The sequence below is a fragment of the Sphaerodactylus townsendi genome, linkage group LG02, assembly GCF_021028975.2.
Source record: "Sphaerodactylus townsendi isolate TG3544 linkage group LG02, MPM_Stown_v2.3, whole genome shotgun sequence".
Taxonomy (NCBI): domain Eukaryota; kingdom Metazoa; phylum Chordata; class Lepidosauria; order Squamata; family Sphaerodactylidae; genus Sphaerodactylus; species Sphaerodactylus townsendi.
The window spans coordinates 143,679,499-143,699,737 of record NC_059426.1 but is presented as its reverse complement, the minus strand read 5'-3'; the positions used below and the strand labels follow the sequence as shown (position 1 = coordinate 143,699,737).

Sequence of the window (20,239 nt, the reverse complement as noted above, 5' to 3'; positions counted from 1 at the left end):
AATTACAGTTGAATACAAGCAGCTTCACAAAATCTGGATTGCAGCTTCTTTTTTATTATTTTTCTTTCGGGGCTCTTAAAAGAACCCCATGCAGTTGTGAAGAAACATCTTATTTGGCTCAGTGCAACGAGATGAAGAGAAAACCTTGAAAGTATACTTTCCTCATGGAAATGGCTTTATAAATTATAATAGCAGGATTTTATCTTCCTGTATCCAATAAAATGACAGCTGCTTCAAGTCCTTTAATGTTATTATTTGGGCCAGGAATAAAGCTGATTCCAAATCACACACAGTATAGCATTTATGTGTGAATAATGTGTCTCTGCCTAGTGTCTTGAGATGCTGCTTCAGTTATCTGAAAGTACTGTGTTTGTGTTTTCTGCCTTCCTGTCTGATTTAGGTGACTGCTCCACAGAGATAATCCTGTAGCTTCCTCATTGCCGGTGTGGCTGACATTTCCACATGGCAGTCTGACCAAATTCTCCTTTCCCCAGTCCCCTGCAGTGGCCACCCCATTCCATCAGGAGGGGTTGCTAAAAAAGTTAGTGCCGATTTCATATTTGTCTTACTGTTTTTTTTAAGACCCTCCTGTTGCTGGGGGGAAGGGATGCTTACCTTGGGGAAGTAGGGCAGGGAAAATGGGACCAATGGGACCAAGATGAAGAAAGATCCAGACTTTCTCATCCACATGGCAGCATCCTCAGGGCTGCCCCAATCTTTCCCCAAAGGCTGTAGTAAATCAGGTTTAGGAAGCACTGCAGAAAAGCCAGGAGGAATGAGAATACTGCAATGCTGCATGGAGGTTTCCCATTAGCATCAGAGCCATATCAAACAGCCAAGGTAGAAGTAGCCTTGTTCTCAAGTCTGGCACAGGAGAAACTTTCCATAACTTGTTAAAAAACTGTTTGGTGTCTCAGAATCCAACTGAATGCTTGTACCTTATGTGTATTTTGCAGGCAAAAGCTAGCATTTACTCACAACAGCCAGCAGGTCATGTGTATGGGTTCCTAAGTGCAAAAAATAGAATGTGTTAAGCAGCACTTGGCCTCAGATTTCATAAGCTCTCTAGAAGGGTGGTAAGCTCTGAAAATATATGTATCTGCATTGGTGCCCTCAACTGCATGGAGAGAACCATCAAAAAACCCTGCTCCTGATTGGCTGGAAAGGTATTAATGTGACACTAGAAAGGCACAAATCTCCCAGGGCCCAATCAATTGAGACTGTCTAGGCTAAAAGCAAACATTGTGATAGGTACAATCCATAGAATAGGTTAGATGATCTTTTTAACATAGTGGCAAGTCTGAATGTATGTATGCAAGCTTGGGCAAGCTATTAATAGTCTGCATCTGTGGTTTGTTTCGATTGTAGGCATATGCCACTCCTTACTATTTCCTTGAGAGTCAGGACTCATGCTTTGAGACTGCAGTGGGATAAGGGGTGCCCTGAAAACGCTGACATAGATCAGTGTTCGTGTTGATACTCCTACCCTGCTAGCGCCACGCCCTTAACTCTGCCTATTAGCTGACATTCAAGGCCTTGCACCGTTACCTCGAGTTGCAACACTACAGCTCGTAATTTTAGCAGGGCAAGTTAAGCGACACGTGGACATTGTGCGGGAGTGAATCCCATTGAAAACGACCGCCACGAACTAGGATGGGGCTGGAGAGGCGGGGGATGGAATTGGGGCTGGAGCCTGGAGGGGAGGAGGAGCAGACAAGGGCTTCCCTTCCGCTCCTTTCCAGCACTCACTCAGAAAAAGCCCAGCCAAGCCCTGCCCAGCCCTTCTCCAAACAGCACCCGCGTTGGCGGGCTGGTGGCATGTCGCGTTCACCATGTTTGAAGAGGCCCCGCCGGCCTTTTTTCCGTTTCCTCTTTGCCATTCTGCATGGCAAGGGTTAACCTCCTTTGCAGATTTTTTATTTTTATTTTACCATCTCAGGAAGACGGAGGAGGGGAGAGAGGAGGGGGGGAAAAACCCTGCAGAGCGGCGAGGCTGCAGATCACAAGGCCGCTCTGATAGCCTCCGGTCGCCATGGTAACGGCGACGGCATTTATCAGTTCCTTATGAGAGCAGGCACGGCAAATCTGCATTGCACATGGCAGCCTTCCAGCCTTTCCAATGAAAGAGCGCTTTGAACCGCTGCCAAGTGGGGCTGTCAGGCCTGCTTAATGCCGGCGCTTTGGGCGGGGGAGCTGCTCCGTTTTTTTCCCAGAATCCCTCACGCCGCGCAGGCAGCCTGCCAAGGCCTCGGCGGAAGCGAGCGGGGAAGGAAAGCGGCCCCCAGCCAGGCGGCCCATTCACGGCCAAGCGCCCTACGTTTTCCCCAGCCCTCGTGTCACAAAGGCGGAAAGGGAGCAAGCCCCGCGGCTTCTGGCTGGGAAAGGGAATGGGCCCGTTTTGCGTGTGCCTCGCTGTGGGTTTGCAAATGGTGGATCTAGCCGTCGCCTCTCGCTGCAACGTGTGGTATGGCTGTAGGCAGCCATGCCTTGCAACGTCCTGACTGGTTTGTGGGAACGGGCCTGGGCCTCGGAAGGCACTCTGCACACGCTCGCGAGCATCCTCTCCTGAAGGAAAGGGGAGTCTGGGGCGGCTTGCAAGGCTGACCAGCATTGCCGCGCAGCCGAAGAAGCGGGCTTTAGTCCACCACAAATGTTATTGTGGAATGAAAGGTTGCTGGTCTTCGAGGGACTGCATCACCCCAGCGCTTGTTATGTTCAATCTTCCCTTTGCCTCAGTTCCTTGCTCACATGTGCCATAAAGAGAGAGTAGGAGTGGTCGGCCCCCTGACCTGGATAGCACAGGCTAGGGATCTGCAACCTGCGGCTCTCCAGATGTTCATGGACTACAAATTCCATCCCATCGGGCAGGGGCTAATGGGAATTGTAGTCCATGAACATCTGGAGAGCCGCAGGTTGCAGATCCCTGGTAGCCCAATTTCGCCAGCTCTGGAAGTCAAGCAGAATTGGCCTTTGTCACCAATCCGATGGGAGACTCCAAGGAAGTCCAGGGCCTGTCAAGCACAACCAGGGAATGGCTGCCCACTTCTGAACGTCTCTAGCCTTGAAAAACCCCGCCACGGATCGCCATAAGTCGGCTCAGACTTGACCGCAATTTCCACCACTATATAAGAGTGGACGATTTTACAGGGCAGCTGGAAGGATTATCAGGCGAATGCACGTGAAGCGATTTAAATATTTATAAAGCTTTATATTACACTCCAAAAGCGCGAGGCATTATTAAAACCGAAAGTTCCAGCTGCATCGATGAGTAACAGGATATCCTTCCATATACAAATTGCTTATTTTGTGGTGGGGGAGGAGTGCAGCAATGTGAGTGGGCGGGTTTTTGTGTTTTTTTTTTTCTGGCAAAACCCCATAACGGTTTTTATGGCACTTCAGTAGGGAAATCCAGTTGCTACAGTTAAATGCTTAATTTTTTTTTCTGTTTTCATAAGAGCTAGAAACTTAGCGTTAAAAAAAAAATCTAGGATTTCCTGGATTTTATCAAATGGGTGTCATAGGGTTAGGGTTATATACATGTGAGGTACCTGTGGGGGCGGGGGCAGATTTCAGTGAAAAACAATGTAAACGTTTGGGCTGTCTATAAGTGTGAAATATTGAGTTCTCCCGTCAAAAATAGGATTAGCTCGTGACAAACCGGGCAGACCATCCGACATCTGTTTGTCATGAAGAATGGGAAGATCATCAGGGAAGGCAAAAAGAAATCGGGCCACGGGTGATGAAATCACCCTTTCAAGCACTGAGCCAAGAATTGCCGACAGATTAACAGGCAGAAAGGAAAAGAAAGGGTGGTTATAAAGCCACTAGATTCCCCCTCCCCTCGATCTCCTGTGTTTTGCTGACATTGTGAGAATCTCTGAACATGCTGCTGATGAATGGGGGTGGGGGGGTGGGGAGGAAAAGCTCTGGAGTGGGATTCTTCTCAATGACGAGTTTTCGTGGGAACTTTATATTGTTTTGCATTACTCAAGGGCTTCTGTTGGCAAAGGAAACAAATTGGCATAATTCTACAGCTTGCTTTAAAAAAAAAACCTTCAGTGAGGGAAAGGCTGTATTTTCCAGCACTAGTCATAAGCGTTTAGCACAAACAGAATAAGAAGCGGCGGCGTTTGGAAAAAGTTCAGGAAAGCTCCGTCTGGCATTCCTTCCAAGTGGAGGTTTGGTTCAGGCCCAGCTCCATTAATGCCAGGGAACAGTTTCCATTTCTCTCCAGCTCACCCCATTCAAGAGCTACTTTGATTGCCCTCTGCTTTTATTCCCACCTCAGTGTATATCTGCAACATCTCCAAGCAAACTGCCAATCCTCCTCGTTTTCAGTGCATTTTCCCCACTTTGTCGCCTTTGTCATGCCTTCGTTCTTTATTTCCTTTACTGAAAGCTATACCAGTTGGGAAAACAGATAGGGGCACAAATCCAGGGCCAGGCCCCCAACCCTACATAATGACTTATGAGTAAACCACGGTGAGCACAAAAGGAATTAATGAAAATGCATGAAAATAAATACATCTCAACCAGCTGCTGTGATGTTTTGCAAAGGTTTTCAGTCTCTGCAACCTTCTTTCAGCACAGAAAACTTGTGAAATTACAAGTTCTTGTTACATTAATTAAGGAAGTGCAGCTCTACCAACCTTAGGTGAGTTAACGGAATGGAGCCTCCTTGTTCAGAAGCAGTGTATCTGGGAAAATGAGATGCTGGGGAGAAAGAACAATCACCATCATGGGGTACTTGTAACCTTTGCTAGGGCATTTGAAACTCTCTCCCTGTTTCCTGGTGCAGCAAGGCTCACAACAATTAAAAAACAGCAGGCCTCTTTCCCCAGGAACTTCTGCAGTAGTGGAAAGGAGCCCTCCTGAGCTCAGTAGGCAGAGTATGCTTTGCTGGCACGCTGGGGAGTCATCTTGAATTCTCCAGAGTGGAAGATCTATTTATTACATGGAACTCTTCCAAAAGGTTCAGGGAAAGCATTCATCCCCCAACCCCACCCCCCATGAAGAAGGCTAGGCTAGCCAGCCCAGTGAATTTTCAGGAACATGCCTGATATTTCTGCCTGTGTCTACCTCCCCCCCCCCCTCCAAGGAAAGGGAAGCAGAGAGCCCCCTGAGCATGTGTACTCAGGTGTGTGACCACCTGGTTTGGCTGAAGCAAAAGCTTCAGCTTTCAAATCAGCGGGATTAGGTGTGGTTCTCTTTAAACAAGGTCTGGCATTGCCCTTGACAACAAAGTAAGGTCGAAATAGGAAACCTCAACATCCCCAGTCCAATGTCATTCCATTGGATGAAATCCAAGCACTTCTGTTTAATTTACAAGACTGGATTAAGGGGGAGAACCGAGGATCCCCCCCTTGATTAATTTTCCCATTAGCGGAATATGTTTCTTGGCTCCTACACATGAAGCCTGCTGGGTGACCTTGGGCTTGTCATAGTTCTCTCCGAATTCTCTCACCCCAACCTACCTCACAAAAATTATGTTTATTTGGGCGGGGGGGGGGGGAGGCGATTGTAAGCCGCTTTGACTCCTTTCATTAAGAGAAGAGGGGTGTAAATCCAAATGCTGTTTCTCCTTTTCTCGCTATTTCCAAGATAGCCAAGCTTCTTGATCCCGCCGCTCCTGTCCTTATCTGCTCTTACATCAGGTTAAAAAAAATAGCCATCGACCCTATTTTATTCCAGAGACTCCGTGTCTCTGGAATAAATCCAGAGGGGATCCCCCCCCCTCTCAAATGCCACCTTAAATGAACATTTATAATGAGAAATCTGCCCTGTCTTCACGACTAGGGAGAGATGTATGTGGGGCAAATCGATTCTCTGCAGTGGCATCTTCAACACGAATCTAATTGTATTTGATCACTCAATCTCCCCCCCTTCACCTTTTCCCTCTGTTATTCCCTCCGTTATTCCCACTAACCGCAAAGATCAGGAAAAGGGGGTGCTGCTTGTGATTTCAGCCTGGGATTTCTATTAATCGAGAATGAGGGCCCAAGACCCTTTGGATGCTTATCCTTATTAGACAGCTGGGCCTGGGGCGGGGTGGGAGGGTGGGAGGGGGAGCCGGGGCAGCTGGCTGGCTGGCTGCTGGTAACCAAGCTAATAACGCGCCGCTGATATTCTGCAGCATCACGAGAGCGCGCGGAGGTCCCTCGACGGGAATAGCCTTGGGGAAGAAAAATTACCGATGGTGTTGATTTAGTCGTGTTGATTGTTTACGTTCCCAGGAGGAGAGACGAAGAGAGCCTGAGAAAGACGAGAGGAAGACGAATGGGGCAGGCCGCGCTGGCGGAAGACTCAGCAGAAATCGACCGGCGACATAGGGAAGCGGGAGAAGGGGGCTACCTCTCAGGGTTGTTGTTGTGGAGGTGGATCCGATGGGAATTATTCAGAACCCTCTCCTTCCTCATCGTCTTTTTTAAAAAATATGTTGTTAATACTTAAAAGCAATTTAACAACAAAGTTACAAAGATTACAACTATAGGTGGGCACATTGATCTATCACCGGTCTTCTAATTTCATCTGCATCGAGTGTTAATTCCAAAAAAAATAGATACCCCTTGGTCTTTAATAACAAAATCAAGATTATATCCCTATAAATAATACTGGTGTTTGCTAAAAACCACACTTCTCTCTATTAAGAATCGACATCTTGTCGTTGTTATTGTTATTATGGGAGGGTTTTGTTTTGAGACATCCAATGCATCGGATCTGCATCTGGCCACTTCGATGCCACCCTTCCTTCAAGGAGTGCAGGACTTCTTGCCCACTGTATTTTCCCAACGACCCTCTGAGGCTGTGAGACAGGCTGACCAAGGGGCGATTTGAACCGTGATTCCCCCGGTCATTTATTTTATTCCTTTTTGAAATGTCATAGAGTGTGCCAAAAGTCTAAGTCTCCAAGGTGTCATGAAACGCTTTGGGTGACCGTGAGTTGTCAGTCTCTCATCCTGATCTACCTTCCAGGGTTGTTGTGAAGATAACATGCGGAAGTCAGACCCTACGCATGTGGATAACAGTATCAAACACACCCGAAGAGAGAGAGAGATGCTCCAGCTGTTCTATTATTTGTGAGAAAGATGGTCAATAAACAAATAAGCAAACAATGGACAATAAACAAATAAACAAGTGCATCAATTTTGAAAGGGCTCTGCAGAGGTGGGAACTCCCTAAAGGGGAGAGGCTGTGGCATGTGCGGTAGCTTTGGTGTTGCCGAATCTGATATGCGTCAAGAAGGATACCAATCCCTCATCCCATCGTGGATGATCGCCGACGATAATCCCTAACATTTAATAGGAAAAGCAACCAGTTAGTGAGAAACTACCTGGCGAGAAAGCTTCCGGAGCACACGGTAGAACAGCGGTGATGCCATTTGATGAAATAAAACTGCAGACCAAAGGAAACAAACAAATCAAATCAAAAGGTGGAGGTTTTAACAAAGGAACAACCGCCGCCGCCCCCCCCCGCCCCCGCCCCCTACGTCAGAGGGCCTGTGTCTGGCTGTGAACATCTCAGATAAAATGAAATGAAGACCCAGAAGGGCCTGGTGGCTGACTGGCTTCCTCTGGGTAACTCGTGGTTTTGACAGACACCTCTTCTGGTAGCTCAGAGAAGAACTTTTCACCGAAAGACGAGGAGCCCGTTTGGAGGCATTTGTGGAATGCGGAACGCGCTGCTTCGCTCGTCTCTCCAGCACGCACTTCTCGCTCCCCCCCCTCTCCCCAACCTTTCCTTGGAAAACAAAACCAGCAGCTTGGCTGAGGGTATATTTACAGCAGGCAGCTGCAGGGGAATCGCCCCTTTCCTACGCATTCCCAGCCCACCCCCTCCCCAGTCTCAGGACCTTCGATTATCACCGTAAACAAAATAAAGAGGGAGTGGGGGGGAGGAAGGCGCTGGCTTATTACAACAGAATTACTCCCCCCCACACACACACACAAACGGGGGGGGGGGTTAGAATTGCTTTATATCTTCCCGGTACTGAACTCATTTAATCAGAAGTTACCGAATGTAAGAGATTCCTGAAGGTATGACCCAGAAATAGTCGCAGCCGCAGGAGAGGCGCCTCTAGATCCAAACCTTGGGATGCCTCTGCGTGTGTATTTTGCATAAGTCACAGTCTCCCGCCCCCTTGATATTTACAGTAATGCGGAGGGTCTGGCGGCCAGTTCTCTCCGGGCAGGCGTCCTAGCCCCCCCCCCCCCCATCTGTATAAATACGGTACTGCATTTGTTTCACTGCTCCTCTACGGGATATTGTGCTCCTGCATTGGGGCGGCGGCAGAGGGGCAGTCCTTTCGCCCCTCCCTTCCCAGTCCCCCTTTCCTCTCTGGGGCTGCTCTGCGGACTGCGTCTCCGTAGGGGGATGAACTGGGGGTGGGGTGGGGGGACGTTTGCCACGCAATCCTCCTTCCACCCAAGGGAAGAGTCAGCAGGTTTTGCTTTTCTGGCAACACCCCCCAAGCTAGATCCTCTCTCCGGCCCTGCCTGGCGCGGCAGGACAATCCAATTGCCGCAGCCGCTACCAGGGAGCGTCTCCAGGACAGGTTGAGTCCAGGACGGACCCCCGTCCCCGCCGGTTGCCCTCTGCAGCGGACCCTCCCCCCTTGCAGCTCGCAGCTCTTCTCTGCCCCCCCCCCCCGCCCCTGTTTGTTGTCAGCCAAATCAGGCAGATGAACCGCTCTGTTGTGGGACACTGGAAAGGTCCCTCAGATCTATTTTTTAGAAATCCTGGGTTACAGGGGTACTAAATATACATCAGGAAGGGGTGTGAGTAATTGCTCTGGGCTGGGCTCTCTTTGCTTGAGGCACGGGCGATGGGGACTCCCCCAGTCAGCAGCGGGACACCCAGCCAAGGCCCCCCACGAACCAGCCCGGCCGGCTTCGTTTCCCCCACCGTCGCTCGGGAGACGGACCTCGCAGCCCGGCTCTGTCTGGGGGAGGGCCGCCTGCGAGGCCCGGCGCTGATGATGCGGCGCCGGTAGACCCCATGCGACTCAGTCCCGCTCTCGACCTGGCGGGTGCTTCTCCGGAGCTCCCAGGGCCCTCCCCTGGGAGGGACACCCGCGAAGACTTGTCCCTTAAAAATGTGTTTGGCTGCCTGGCTTGGGATAGGGAGCTCATCATTTATGATATTGCTGGCCTTCCTGCCTAGAAGCTCGGGGTTGCATATGTAGTTGTGTCCCTTCTTGTCCCCTATCCTTACGACAACCCTGTGAGGTAGGGTAGGCAGACCAAGCTGACTGGCCCAAGGTCACCTGGTGAATTTCGTAGTAGAGGACGCCTACTGTTGTCTACTGAGACAGACCTGCGAGGAAAGACTCTGTGTCTGTTCAAGGGCTCTTTATCATGCTGCGGACTCTCTCCACCTGTCCATCAAGAAAGGTTCTGGGGCTGAAAGGTCGTTCTTGCTGGGGGGGGGAGGGGGATGCTCAGAGCTGTTGCTGTTGCCAGGGCTTGAGGTGAGCCATGGAAGGGGAAGGGGAAGGGGAAGGGGAAGGGGGGGGGGGGACCAAGCAGCCTGAGCCTCCTTCCAGTTCAAGGAAAGGTAATCTGACCCATTCACATTGAAATACGGATCCCTCTCTGCAATCACTACACAAGAAAGGTTTATCTAAAACTGGCCTCTGTCGAGGTGTTGCAGGAGCTAGAAAGACTGCCCAGGGGAGCCAAGCAGCACTGCTGAGCCCAGGTGGTTCCCCTGAAGGGTCTTTGGTTGGACCTAGCCTAGGCCTGGTGGCTTAGCAACCTGGTGTGGTTGTGGCGGGGGAGGCAGGAGGGGAGTTTAAGAGAATGGCAGCTCTTTCCCAGCACGGTCAAGCCAGGAAGAAGCAGCCCGAAGTATGAACCGCCTCGGCCCTGAGGCAGGCAAAGGGTCTGGTGTTCTCTCCACCCCCCCCCCCCCCAGGAATTCTGCCTCTCCGCAGGAAAATCGATAGGCCGACTGGACAGAATGAGGCGGCAGCCTGAACAAGAGGGGCACTTGGCCATCAGGTGAAAAGCAGGTCAGGTTGGGCTGGCTAAGAATGGGACTGATCTAGCAAGGATCCGTTGACCCGGGCCTCAGCTCTCGCCTTCCACCGAAGTCCTCCCGTGGGGAGCCCGGCCAAGGTCACGCTCTGCGTCCCGGTGCTTGAATGCCTCCAAACCGCAGCGGTGAGCCATCTTCAAGGGTGCCTCAGCCAGCAACTACTGGGGGAAGGAAGGGCCGGTTTTCCCACCACACTCATGGCTAGAGAGACCACGGTGGGTTGCAAGGTTGTTTGGATGCACAAGTCATTCCTGCCGAGTCCAATTCTGTTTCCTTCCAAGTGATGATGCGCGTAATGAAGGCTGAATCCACATGCATCATTAGATATGGAGTCATTGTATTGTCGAGGGCCAAAATCTCTAGGGTGTTGTGGGTTTTCCAGGTTGTATGGCCACCTTCCAATGGCATTCTCTCCTGACGTTTTGCCCACATCTGTGACTGGCATCTTTATAGGATCCTTTGAAGATGCCAGGCACATATGCAGGCGAAACGTCAGGAGATAATGATGCTGGAACACACAGCCATACAACCTGGAAAACCCACAACACCCTATGAAGCTATTATCGTGCTGCAGCAATCCATGGTGGGTAGATTGTTTTTATCCCCACAGGAGAATCCCATTGCAATTAGTGCTCTAGCACAGTACCTAGTGCTGTGTGGGTGTGGCCTAGTCTTGCAACCCTTAGAGAACTTGACTGGTGCCCAGCATATCAAGCAGACTTTGGCTCAGTCAAGACCTCTAAAAGGAATTTCCGTGGCGAAACTATGGACTAAAGCAAGCAGTGCTGCATTCCCTGACTTCATGGAGCAGGCCTCTCACCAGTATTCCCCCCCCCCTCCCTTTGCCTGGCTGCTGTTTGCCTTTGCCACATTAGAGGCCTCTACATTTAACAAAACAACATCAATCAAAAGTTAGGGACAAATTGGCCATAAATAAAATCAAAGGACTTCATTTGAAGAAGCATTGAGGTTTCCCCCCACCGTTTTTGGTGGAATATTGGAGGCGTTCACCCCAAGAATATATCTATTCACATCAACAAGTGCACTTTAGAGTGAGTCCCTGAAACTCAGCCAGTTAGCCTTATGTTACAAAAGCCAGATTTCCCACCCAGTTCTTTTGACGCACATCTTACATAGGGAAAGGAAATGGCGCTGATTTTCAGTGGCCCTGGGCTCCCAATGAAGGCACAAGATCTCTTATTATGGATCAGTTATTCCTTGATGCATATCCAGGGAGGCTAGGTTGCAGTTTGTAGGTTCCCATGCATGTCGCCTTCCCTGGAAGGAAATCCCATTGATCACAGTTGGACTCGCGTCTCAGGAAACACACACAGCCGGGCTTTAGAGACCAGATCTCCGTGATTCTAATCAGCCTCCGCGCTTGTGTGAACGGGAGCAGTGCAGCGGTTTTGCACGAACGCTGGAGGCTGGGAGGTGCCTGCGCTCCCGGAACAAAAACAGATCGGAAAGAGCTGAGTAAATATTATTTCACGGCTCTGGGTTGCCCAGCCCAGCCCAGCCCAGCCCAGCTGCAGCATCCTGCAGTTCCTCTGCGGGTTGCACCGTTTCTTCTCCTTGGGGCATGACTCACCCCGGCCAGTTACTGGGAAAGGGACAGAGTCGGTGACGCAACCGGGATCGCAGCCTGCCCGCCGGGGGCAGCCGCTGTTCACGGCCAACCCACTCCGCGCTGGGAAAGTTGAGGCGGCTGCGGCAGCAACGCAGCCGAGCTGGTTTCTCGGGCGGCGGCGGGGAAAGCGGCTGGGGCCAGACCGGGGCCAGCCCAGAGGGAGCCACCTCCGCCGCCGCCGCCGCCGCCCCAGCCCGTCTGCTGCCCTGGCCACCACTGGCCATTCGGGGGTGGGGTGGGGGCGCCCTGGCCGAGAGGCAGCAACTCAGCCGCCAGGCCCCTTCTGCAGTCGCCCACGAAGGCCAAACCACCACTGCAGGGGAAAGTCCGCGGCGCCCCAGCCTGTTGTCCCGGGCGGTCGCCAGACTTGGGCAGGTAGAAGAACCTGCCGCCAGCCCTCCGCGGCCGCCCTTCCGCTGCCTGCGCTGCCCTCCCTGGCGGCCTTTGCTCTCTGGGGGACCTGCCGTGGAGGAGCGGGCGCGCGCGCGCGCAGTGGGGCTGCGGCTTCCAAACATGGCCAGGCGGGCGGGGAGCCTCGCTGCTTTCCAAGCAGCAACTCGCCTCCCTTCAGCTATTTTACGCGCGCGCACAAGCGCACACACACAAACACACACACGGCGGCGGGGGGCGGGGGCGGAGGCGAGCCGGGCAGGGTGCCGAGCATGCGCAGTGCCGGTGCAACCAGTGGGCTCCCCGGCCGCAGCCCCAGAGGAAGTGGGGGAGGGGCACGGCGGCGGCAGCAGCTGGTCAGTCAGTGCAGCAGGGGCCGTCCAGCCCAGCAGCCAGGCAGCCAGCCAGAGCCGGGCGGGCAGGCGGGGGAGCTGCGAAGGAGGAGGAGGAGGAGGAGGCGGCGGCGGTGGCAGCGGCGGCGGGGGGAGCCCGGCGGTGACGTGAGCGCCCCACCCAGCTGGCGCCGGTGCTGGGGGAGCGGGCGAGGAGAGGCGAATGGAGCGCCGCGCGGGGAGGAGGGGCAGAGCAGCGCTCGGGAGCCTCGGCAGCATCAGCCCGCCCTGACGCTCCGGCCGCCCCGCACGCCTCCCCAGCAGCGCCGGACGATGTGAGAGCGGGCGCGGGCGGCGCTGCTGCTGCTGCTGCTGCCCGGGATGCCGCCGCCGCCGCCGCCGACCGGAGGCGCGCCTGCTCCGCCGAGCGCCTGCGCCTGAGCCCCAGGTAGCCGCCTCCTCCTGCCCGGGCATCCTCGCCGCCCCGCGCCCGTCTCGCCCGGCAGCCGGAGCCGCCGCCCGCGGCCATGTCGTCGGCGCAGGTGTCCTCGTCGCGGCGCCAATCGTGCTACCTGTGCGACCTGCCGCGCATGCCGTGGGCCATGATCTGGGACTTCAGCGAGCCCGTCTGCCGCGGCTGCGTCAACTACGAGGGCGCCGACCGCATCGAGTTCGTCATCGAGACAGCCCGCCAGCTCAAGCGGGCCCACGGGTGCTTCCCCGACGGCCGCTCGCCTGGTCCGCCGCCGCCCGTCGGCGTCAAAGCCGTGGCGCTCTCGGCCAAGGAAGCGGCGGCAGCGGCGGCAGCGGCGCACCAGCAGCAGCTCAACCATGTGGACGCGGCTACCGCTGCAGCCAAAGCGCCGTCGGGCCTGGAGCGCTATGGGTTGGCCGAGCCCCGCGGCCGCTTCGAGTATCCCCCTCCTCCTCCGCCGCCGGGTAGCCACGCCGGACGCCTGCCCAACGGCCTGGGCGGCCCCAACGGGTTCCCCAAGGCCCCCGACGACGGGCCGCCGGAATTGAACCGCCAGAGCCCCAACTCCTCGTCATCGTCGTCCTCTTCCTCTTCCTCCCGCCGAGGGGCCCACGGCGGCCTGGTGAGCGGCCTCCCCCCGGGCGGCGGGCAGGGACTCAACGTGCCGCCCAACCTGCTGCCGCAGACGCTGCTGAACGGGCCAGGTGGCGGGGCGCTGCCTCCCCCGCGGGGGCCACCAGCTTCCTCCTCGTCCTCCTCTTCCTCCTCGTCCTCGTCTTCGACGGCAGCCGGCTCGTCGGGGGAGGCGTGCGGCAAGCGGCCGGGCTCGGTGTCCAGCAGCGGTGACCAGGAGCGCGAGCTGAAGGAGAAGCAGCGCAACGCGGAGGCACTGGCCGAGCTGAGCGAGAGCCTGCGCAACCGGGCCGAGGAGTGGGCCACCAAGCCCAAGCTGGTGCGGGACACGCTCCTGACGCTGGCCGGCTGCACCCCCTACGAGGTGCGTTTCAAGAAGGACCACGCTCTGCTGGGCCGCGTCTTCGCCTTCGACGCCGTGGCCAAGCCCGGCCTGGACTACGAGCTGAAGCTGTTCATCGAGTACCCCAGCGGCTCGGGCACCGTCTTCGCCAGCGCCTCGGGGGTGGCCAAGCAGATGTACCAGGACTGCATGAAGGACTTCGGCCGCGGCCTCTCCTCGGGCTTCAAGTACCTCGAGTACGAGAAGAAGCACGGCTCGGGTGACTGGCGCCTGCTGGGCGACCTGCTGCCTGAGTCGGTGCGCTTCTTCAAGGAGCTGGTGGGCGCCGACATGCTGCCCCAGCCCTACCTCGACGCCTCCTGCCCGCTGCTGCCCACCGCCCTGGTCAGCCTGCCCCGTGCCGCCGTGGCAGCTGCCGCCGCCTCCTCCGCCGGCGGGGGAGCCGGCGGCCTAGCTTCCAGCCGTGGGCCGGGCGGCGGCGGGGGGCTGCGCAAGAGAAAGGCCTCCCCGGAGCCGTCGGACGCGGGCTCGGACGGCGGCCTGAAGCTGAGCGACGAGCAGCAGCGCCAGCAGTGGATGGCCAGCCAGAGCGAGGCGCTCAAGCTCACCATGTCGGCCAGCGGCTTCGCCGGGGTGCCCCCTCCGCCGCCGCCGCTGGGCCCCCACTCCAACCGGACCACCCCGCCCGAGTCGGCGCCACAGAACGGCCAGTCGCCCATGGCGGCCCTCATGTCGGTGGCCGACACGCTGGGCAATGCCCACTCGCCCAAGGACGGCAGCTCGGTGCACTCCACCACCTCCACGCGGAGGAACAGCAGCAGCCCCGTCTCGCCCGCCTCGGTGCCCGGCCAGCGGCGCCTGGCCTCCCGCAACGGGGACCTCAGCCTGCAGGTGGCCCCCCCGCCCCCCAGCGCCCACCCCGGCATGGACCAAGTGCACCCCCAAAACATTCCAGACTCGCCCATGGCCAACAGCGGACCCCTGTGCTGCACCATTTGCCACGAACGCTTGGAGGACACCCACTTCGTGCAGTGCCCCTCGGTGCCCAGCCACAAGTTCTGTTTCCCTTGTTCCCGGGAGAGCATCAAGGCCCAGGGCGCCACGGGCGAAGTCTACTGCCCCAGTGGCGAGAAATGCCCCTTAGTCGGTTCCAACGTGCCTTGGGCATTTATGCAGGGCGAGATTGCGACCATTTTAGCCGGTGACGTGAAAGTGAAAAAGGAGAGAGACCCTTAAAAACAAAACTAGACCCGATGACCTCCCCCCCCCTCCCCCCGCCCAGCAAATCCGACTCCCTTCAGCCCTCTGAAGATGTAGAATTGTGAATACTGAAAACAAACACCACGAGAAACAGGACTGCAAAAAGTTTAGTCTTATGTATAGACCTTATTTTTGTCGTACGTTTCTATATTTTGAAACAAAGGTATGTACCCTTCTTCATTTGAAGGACAGAGCTGTTCTTTTCCCCGCCCCCCTTTTTTGTTTTTTTGTTGACGCAGAATATAATATTGTTTGGTTACCACATCTTATCTGTTTCTCATTTCTTTGGCAGTGTGTTGGCTAGGTACACAGTTTAATAGCCGTTAGCGAATCCTTGCTGCTGGTGTGTATTTTTGTAAATGTATGCACTTCTCTAAAAGAAGAAAAATGAAAAAAAAAAACCATTTAAAAAACCCAAGGCCAGTGTTGATGCCTAAAAGGAAAAAAAATGCTACAAAAAGGTGACAGCTTCTGTTTTTACAAGCCCAGAGGTGTTAGTCTTTTCAAGGTTTTCTTTTGTCCCCCTCCTTTTCCTGTTTTCTTTTAATTTCATTTTTGTTTGTTTGCAAAACGGTGGGGTGGTATGGGGGTGGTTTTTTTGTTGCAACTTTGTAAAGAAAATCTTTCAGTTTGTTTCTATTGATCTCTGAACGTTTTACTCTCTTTTTTTCTGTTTTGCTTTATTGATGCACGGAAGCTTTTGAACACTAGAGCAAAATTGCTGTACATGGAAGACATGCTCTGTTTGTCCTTTATACATTTCTGTAGTTAACAGAACACTGTAATGTGCCTTGGAGCTTAGTAAATTGTAATAAATTCAATTGATATTAATAGTTCATGGGTAAGGGATTTTTATTTATTTATTTGCCCAGCACTTTTTGAAACCAGAGACCAAATTTCCTTTTGAAATGTCTCTCCATTCTGCTAGAAGTTTAAATTTTCTAATTGTGCCACTTATGCACACATAAGGAAGAATATGCCGTATGTTGCCATCTTAACTACACACTGGCACTGGGCCCATTCACATTTCACCTCTTAATATTGCAGGAACCGTTGCTGACTAAGCAACTATTCTTGTCCTCCATTTCCTCTTATAGCTGTGGATTTTTTTTGTTATGCAAGAGTCATCTGTTGTGTGAAAACTGCATAACTGAAATAAAGAAACTTTCAGGTTGTTTTTTCATGCAAAACAAATCAACAAAAAAAGAACAAGGGTGATTCTCCATAAAGGTTACAAAAGTGAATTGTCCTCTGCAAGAAAGTTTCACTGACCCTAGTCAGACTGTAAGACTGCAGTCCTTTGGTACTTGGGGAAAAGAGCCATTGAGATTGGTAGGCCTTACTTCCAAATAAAATTGAGGATCTGCCAAGCCGTACACAGGAAGGAAAAGTCAATCTTGGCAGGAATAACAGCCACTATTTCACTGACCACAGCACAGAAAGTTTTGGTGAAGCTCTGCATTTGGTGTATCTCTGACCTGGAAAAGACATTTTTTGGCGTTTAGAACTATGATAATGCCCACTCTGAGTTTCCCCATTGAAAAAGAAAAGTTATTAATGACAATACATTATACAGCATTTCTCCAGGCAACAGGCAAACACTATTGTTCTTTTAACTTCCTTTTTGCAAGTGACAGTTGCCATTTTCAGATACCTGCGGGTGGTCAAATGCCTGTTGGATGATCAACAGGCAGAGTAAACACCAGCCCCCCTGACTGGCTGGAAAATGCAAACAACCTCTATCACAACCCTTTGTTTTTTTCAGCGAGAGACAAATGGGTGGAAAAGTTGACAACCCACTCCCCTCAAAACACTCACAGTATTTCTGCAGCATGAGTGGAGATTTAGCCCCAAATCATTTTATCAGAGGTTACCACCAGCCAGTAGCACATACATTACAAAAACAGCTGCAAAGAGACATTTTAAAGCAGTCCTTTTGGCCTTTGGGCTTGTATTTGGTTACTGCTAGTTCTACAGTTTTGTTTTTTGTTCCTGTCAGTCAGGATAAATGAAATAATAGAAGATCAGGGGTTAGAGCTTTGAACGTGTACAGGGATTTTCAGAGCTGCAGCCCTGATCTTCTTTGTGGTGTTTCCCCCCTTGGAGATGTACCTTTTGTCCACCATTCTGTTATTTTAAAATCCTATTATATCTTTTTTTTTTGTTTACCTGCAAAGGATAGTATTACTACATCAGACTCACAACTCAGGTAAGCGTTTCACATTTGGGAGAAGTGTATAAAATTAGGCTCCCAAGTTGCTTAAACAAATAAAACCGGCCTTTTATTTTATTATCAAGACTCAGGAATTTATATTAGTCAAATCTGTCTCAGTAGTCAGTTGACATGATGTGCCTTTACATATATCCGAATATTAGACTGAGAAAGACAAGAGGAAAAATTAACTGGTCGTTATCTTTCTTTTGCAGAAAACATATCAAATTTCTTTTCCTAGTGAAATTATGTAATTAAAAGGAATTGTAACCAAAAAGTCCCCAGAGAATTTTACTTAGTTTGCAGGGTTTTGATCAACCCCCCCACCCCTTAATCAGTTTTTCAAGGTAATCCATTTCTCCCCCTCCCATCTTATTTCTGTTGACAAGGAGACTGTTAAGAGACACTGAGCATGTGTGGAAAAGCAAGCTTGCAGTGAATTGTAATACTGTAGTTAATTAAAGTTAACCATAGCTAGAGGGCATTTGTTGTATGGAGGTTTTCTGTAACCATGTGACCTTTCCTTTTACTCTGACCCATTAAGAAGCTAGTCTGGGCATATGAGCCAGCTTTCTTTGATCCCCCAGCAGAGCCTTTTTAAAAGACATCTCACAGCTGACAAGCCCTAATCTGGTGGGGGTGGGAGGTTGTCAATTACAGGAATTCCATTGCAGTACCCCCCCACCGAAGTTTAAGGCTATTTCCCCCTCTGCCGGGGGGGGGGGGACGACGACGACAACCAAACTGTTTTAAATGGGTTTTTCCCAAGAGTTCAGTGCTGTTGGCTATGTCCAAGCATATCAAGGAGGAGGATGGTACAATTTTATTACAGTTTTTAAGCTGAGGAGTCAGTGAAAACCATAGATCTGCAGTAAAGACGAATGGCCATTTAAAAACGGAGTTAGATATTCCCGCTTCAGAAAAAAACGAGAAACAAAGCAGTCTTCTAGATGAAAGCAACATGCTCCCTAATGCACGCAACGGTGTTCTTATTTCGAAATGTCAAGCTCTTTGGTGACTCGGAGCCATTGCTCTTCTCTCTCTCAGCAGGCTGCCCCTCTTCTTTTTTAAGGTATTCGGTTTTTTATAGAGGCACAGCTATGCCGTGTGCGCGCGATGGTTAGTAACTGTCCAATTTTAAGCGATTTTCTTTCTGCGGGCTCGCACCTCCCTCCCTCTGCCCCATTCATAGCGGGGCTCTCATTGTGCACCAGCAACCAAATCCTCCCCGTGCCAAAGTGACACATCCTGCAGCTTTGCATTCGAGGACTGGAGCGTCCCTGTTATGCTGACTCCGACAAAGCCAGCCTGGCAAAGCAGAGCCGCTTCCCCCTTGGCTGGCGGCCATTATGTTCCATTTACAGCTTGCAACGTCTATCAGAACTACATATCTCCTTATATCAATTACATTACAAGAGCACAAGGCACTCCGCTTACACCCTGGGTGTTTATCAAAGCGATCTACATCGAGCCGGTAGGACAGATCATGAAACCAAGGGCGGAAGAGAGCTGCAGTCCAGAGAGCGAGCTGTGGATGGTTGCGATTGAGACTATTCGAAACCATCGCAGCGGGAAGGGGTCCAGAATTAGACCCCTGGATGGGAACTTGCCAATAAACGGGGTGCGTCTCGTGCGTGTATCAGCCTGACGTCTGGCAACCCAGATCCAGGCCAAAACATTTCCGGTTGCGCGCCCTTTAAAAAGATTACGCCAGTTTTCGTAGCGAACCTCATAATAAACATCAGTTGACTTCCTCGACTTCACACGTGACTCACGCATGTTACGAGCCGAGTTAAAGCCGAGTTTGCAAGAACTCCAAGCCAGGTCTCTGCCCCGCCCCGTCAGGGTGATAGGCACGGGGTGGGGGAGGGATAGCAGCAAAACTGCCAACGGGGGAGAGGGAGGGAAAACATTCCCGAGGCTCTCCGGGGCGCCTTAGCAGGCAGGATAAACTGGTTTTCCCCGAGGAGGAGGGGCCGTTCTTGCACAATTCGGGTCTTTCCAGCGCCGGTTGCAGCAGCCAACGAGCAGTGCGCATGTCACGAATTGAGGCTTGGATGAGTAGGCGATGCTGCGTTTTCGCCGCTGATTTGCATACCCAACGCGACCTTTTTAGAAGCTGGCAGTGCATCAGAGCACTTTCCCTTTAAAAGCCTGCACGACCACGCGGGGTTTTCCTCCCTCCCTCCCTCCCGGAGGTTCACTTCTAATGCCTTGTCCGCCAGCCAAGCGAGCTCGCTTCTGCCCTCCATTTTGGAAGACACAATCTTTTCCTGGAAAATTATGTCTCTAGCGATCTGGGTGGGCTTTCTTTTATGATATGTAGACACGCATTTTTCCCCTCCGGCAATTAACCCCCTCCCCCCAAATATGCCCGCTTCTACGCCATGGCCTGAAACTGCTGTGGTTGCCTGGTCTGTTGCCACACTTGGGTCGAAACGGTCAGGCTGGAAACCCCACCCAGTGGCTTGCTGGGTTGCAGCAGCTCTGGAGATTTTTGCAGAAGTACAAACCCCGAGAGATTTAGCAGGACATAATTCACCCACTTGTCTTAACTCCGGACCTAGACAATCACGTTCTGCTCTCCCCAGCCAACCCCCTCCCCAAAAAGACTTGGGAACGGGGCCCCATGATGCGTCTGCGCGGTTCCAAGAGAGGCCGGCCGCAACATTCCCCCGTCACCTCTTCTCTCCCCCACTCCATCCCCTCCCCGGGGCTCAGGCTGCCTAGACAAGAAGGGCCGATTGTACAGCCTTGCAGAGGAAAGCAGAGCGGGCGAGCTCGGATTTATTAGCCTTGTCCGGATTAACACTGGGCTGAACAGGCGGGGTGGAGGAGGAACCTGAGCCCTGGGCGGGCGCTTTCAGGCAGGAAAGGGTTGCAATGGGGCGTCCTTGTCCAAGTAGGGAAAGAGGGAAGGCGGGAAGAG

At 52.7% G+C, this 20,239-nt stretch overlaps 1 protein-coding gene across 1 annotated transcript; it reads left to right on the top strand.

Moving 5' to 3' along the window:
- The first annotated feature begins 12,477 nt into the window (after nt 1-12,477).
- Nucleotides 12,478-15,931, top strand: IRF2BPL (interferon regulatory factor 2 binding protein like). Its single transcript, XM_048484994.1, has one exon. The coding sequence runs from the start codon at nt 12,915-12,917 to the stop codon at nt 15,072-15,074; it is 2,160 nt and encodes a 719-aa protein (XP_048340951.1). The 5' UTR covers nt 12,478-12,914; the 3' UTR covers nt 15,075-15,931.
- The last annotated feature ends 4,308 nt before the right edge of the window (nt 15,932-20,239 follow it).

Bases quoted from the DNA above. Each gene is read 5' to 3' on its own strand.
- IRF2BPL (XM_048484994.1), top strand. From the start codon at position 12,915: ATGTCGTCGGCGCAGGTGTCCTCGTCGCGGCGCCAATCGTGCTACCTG.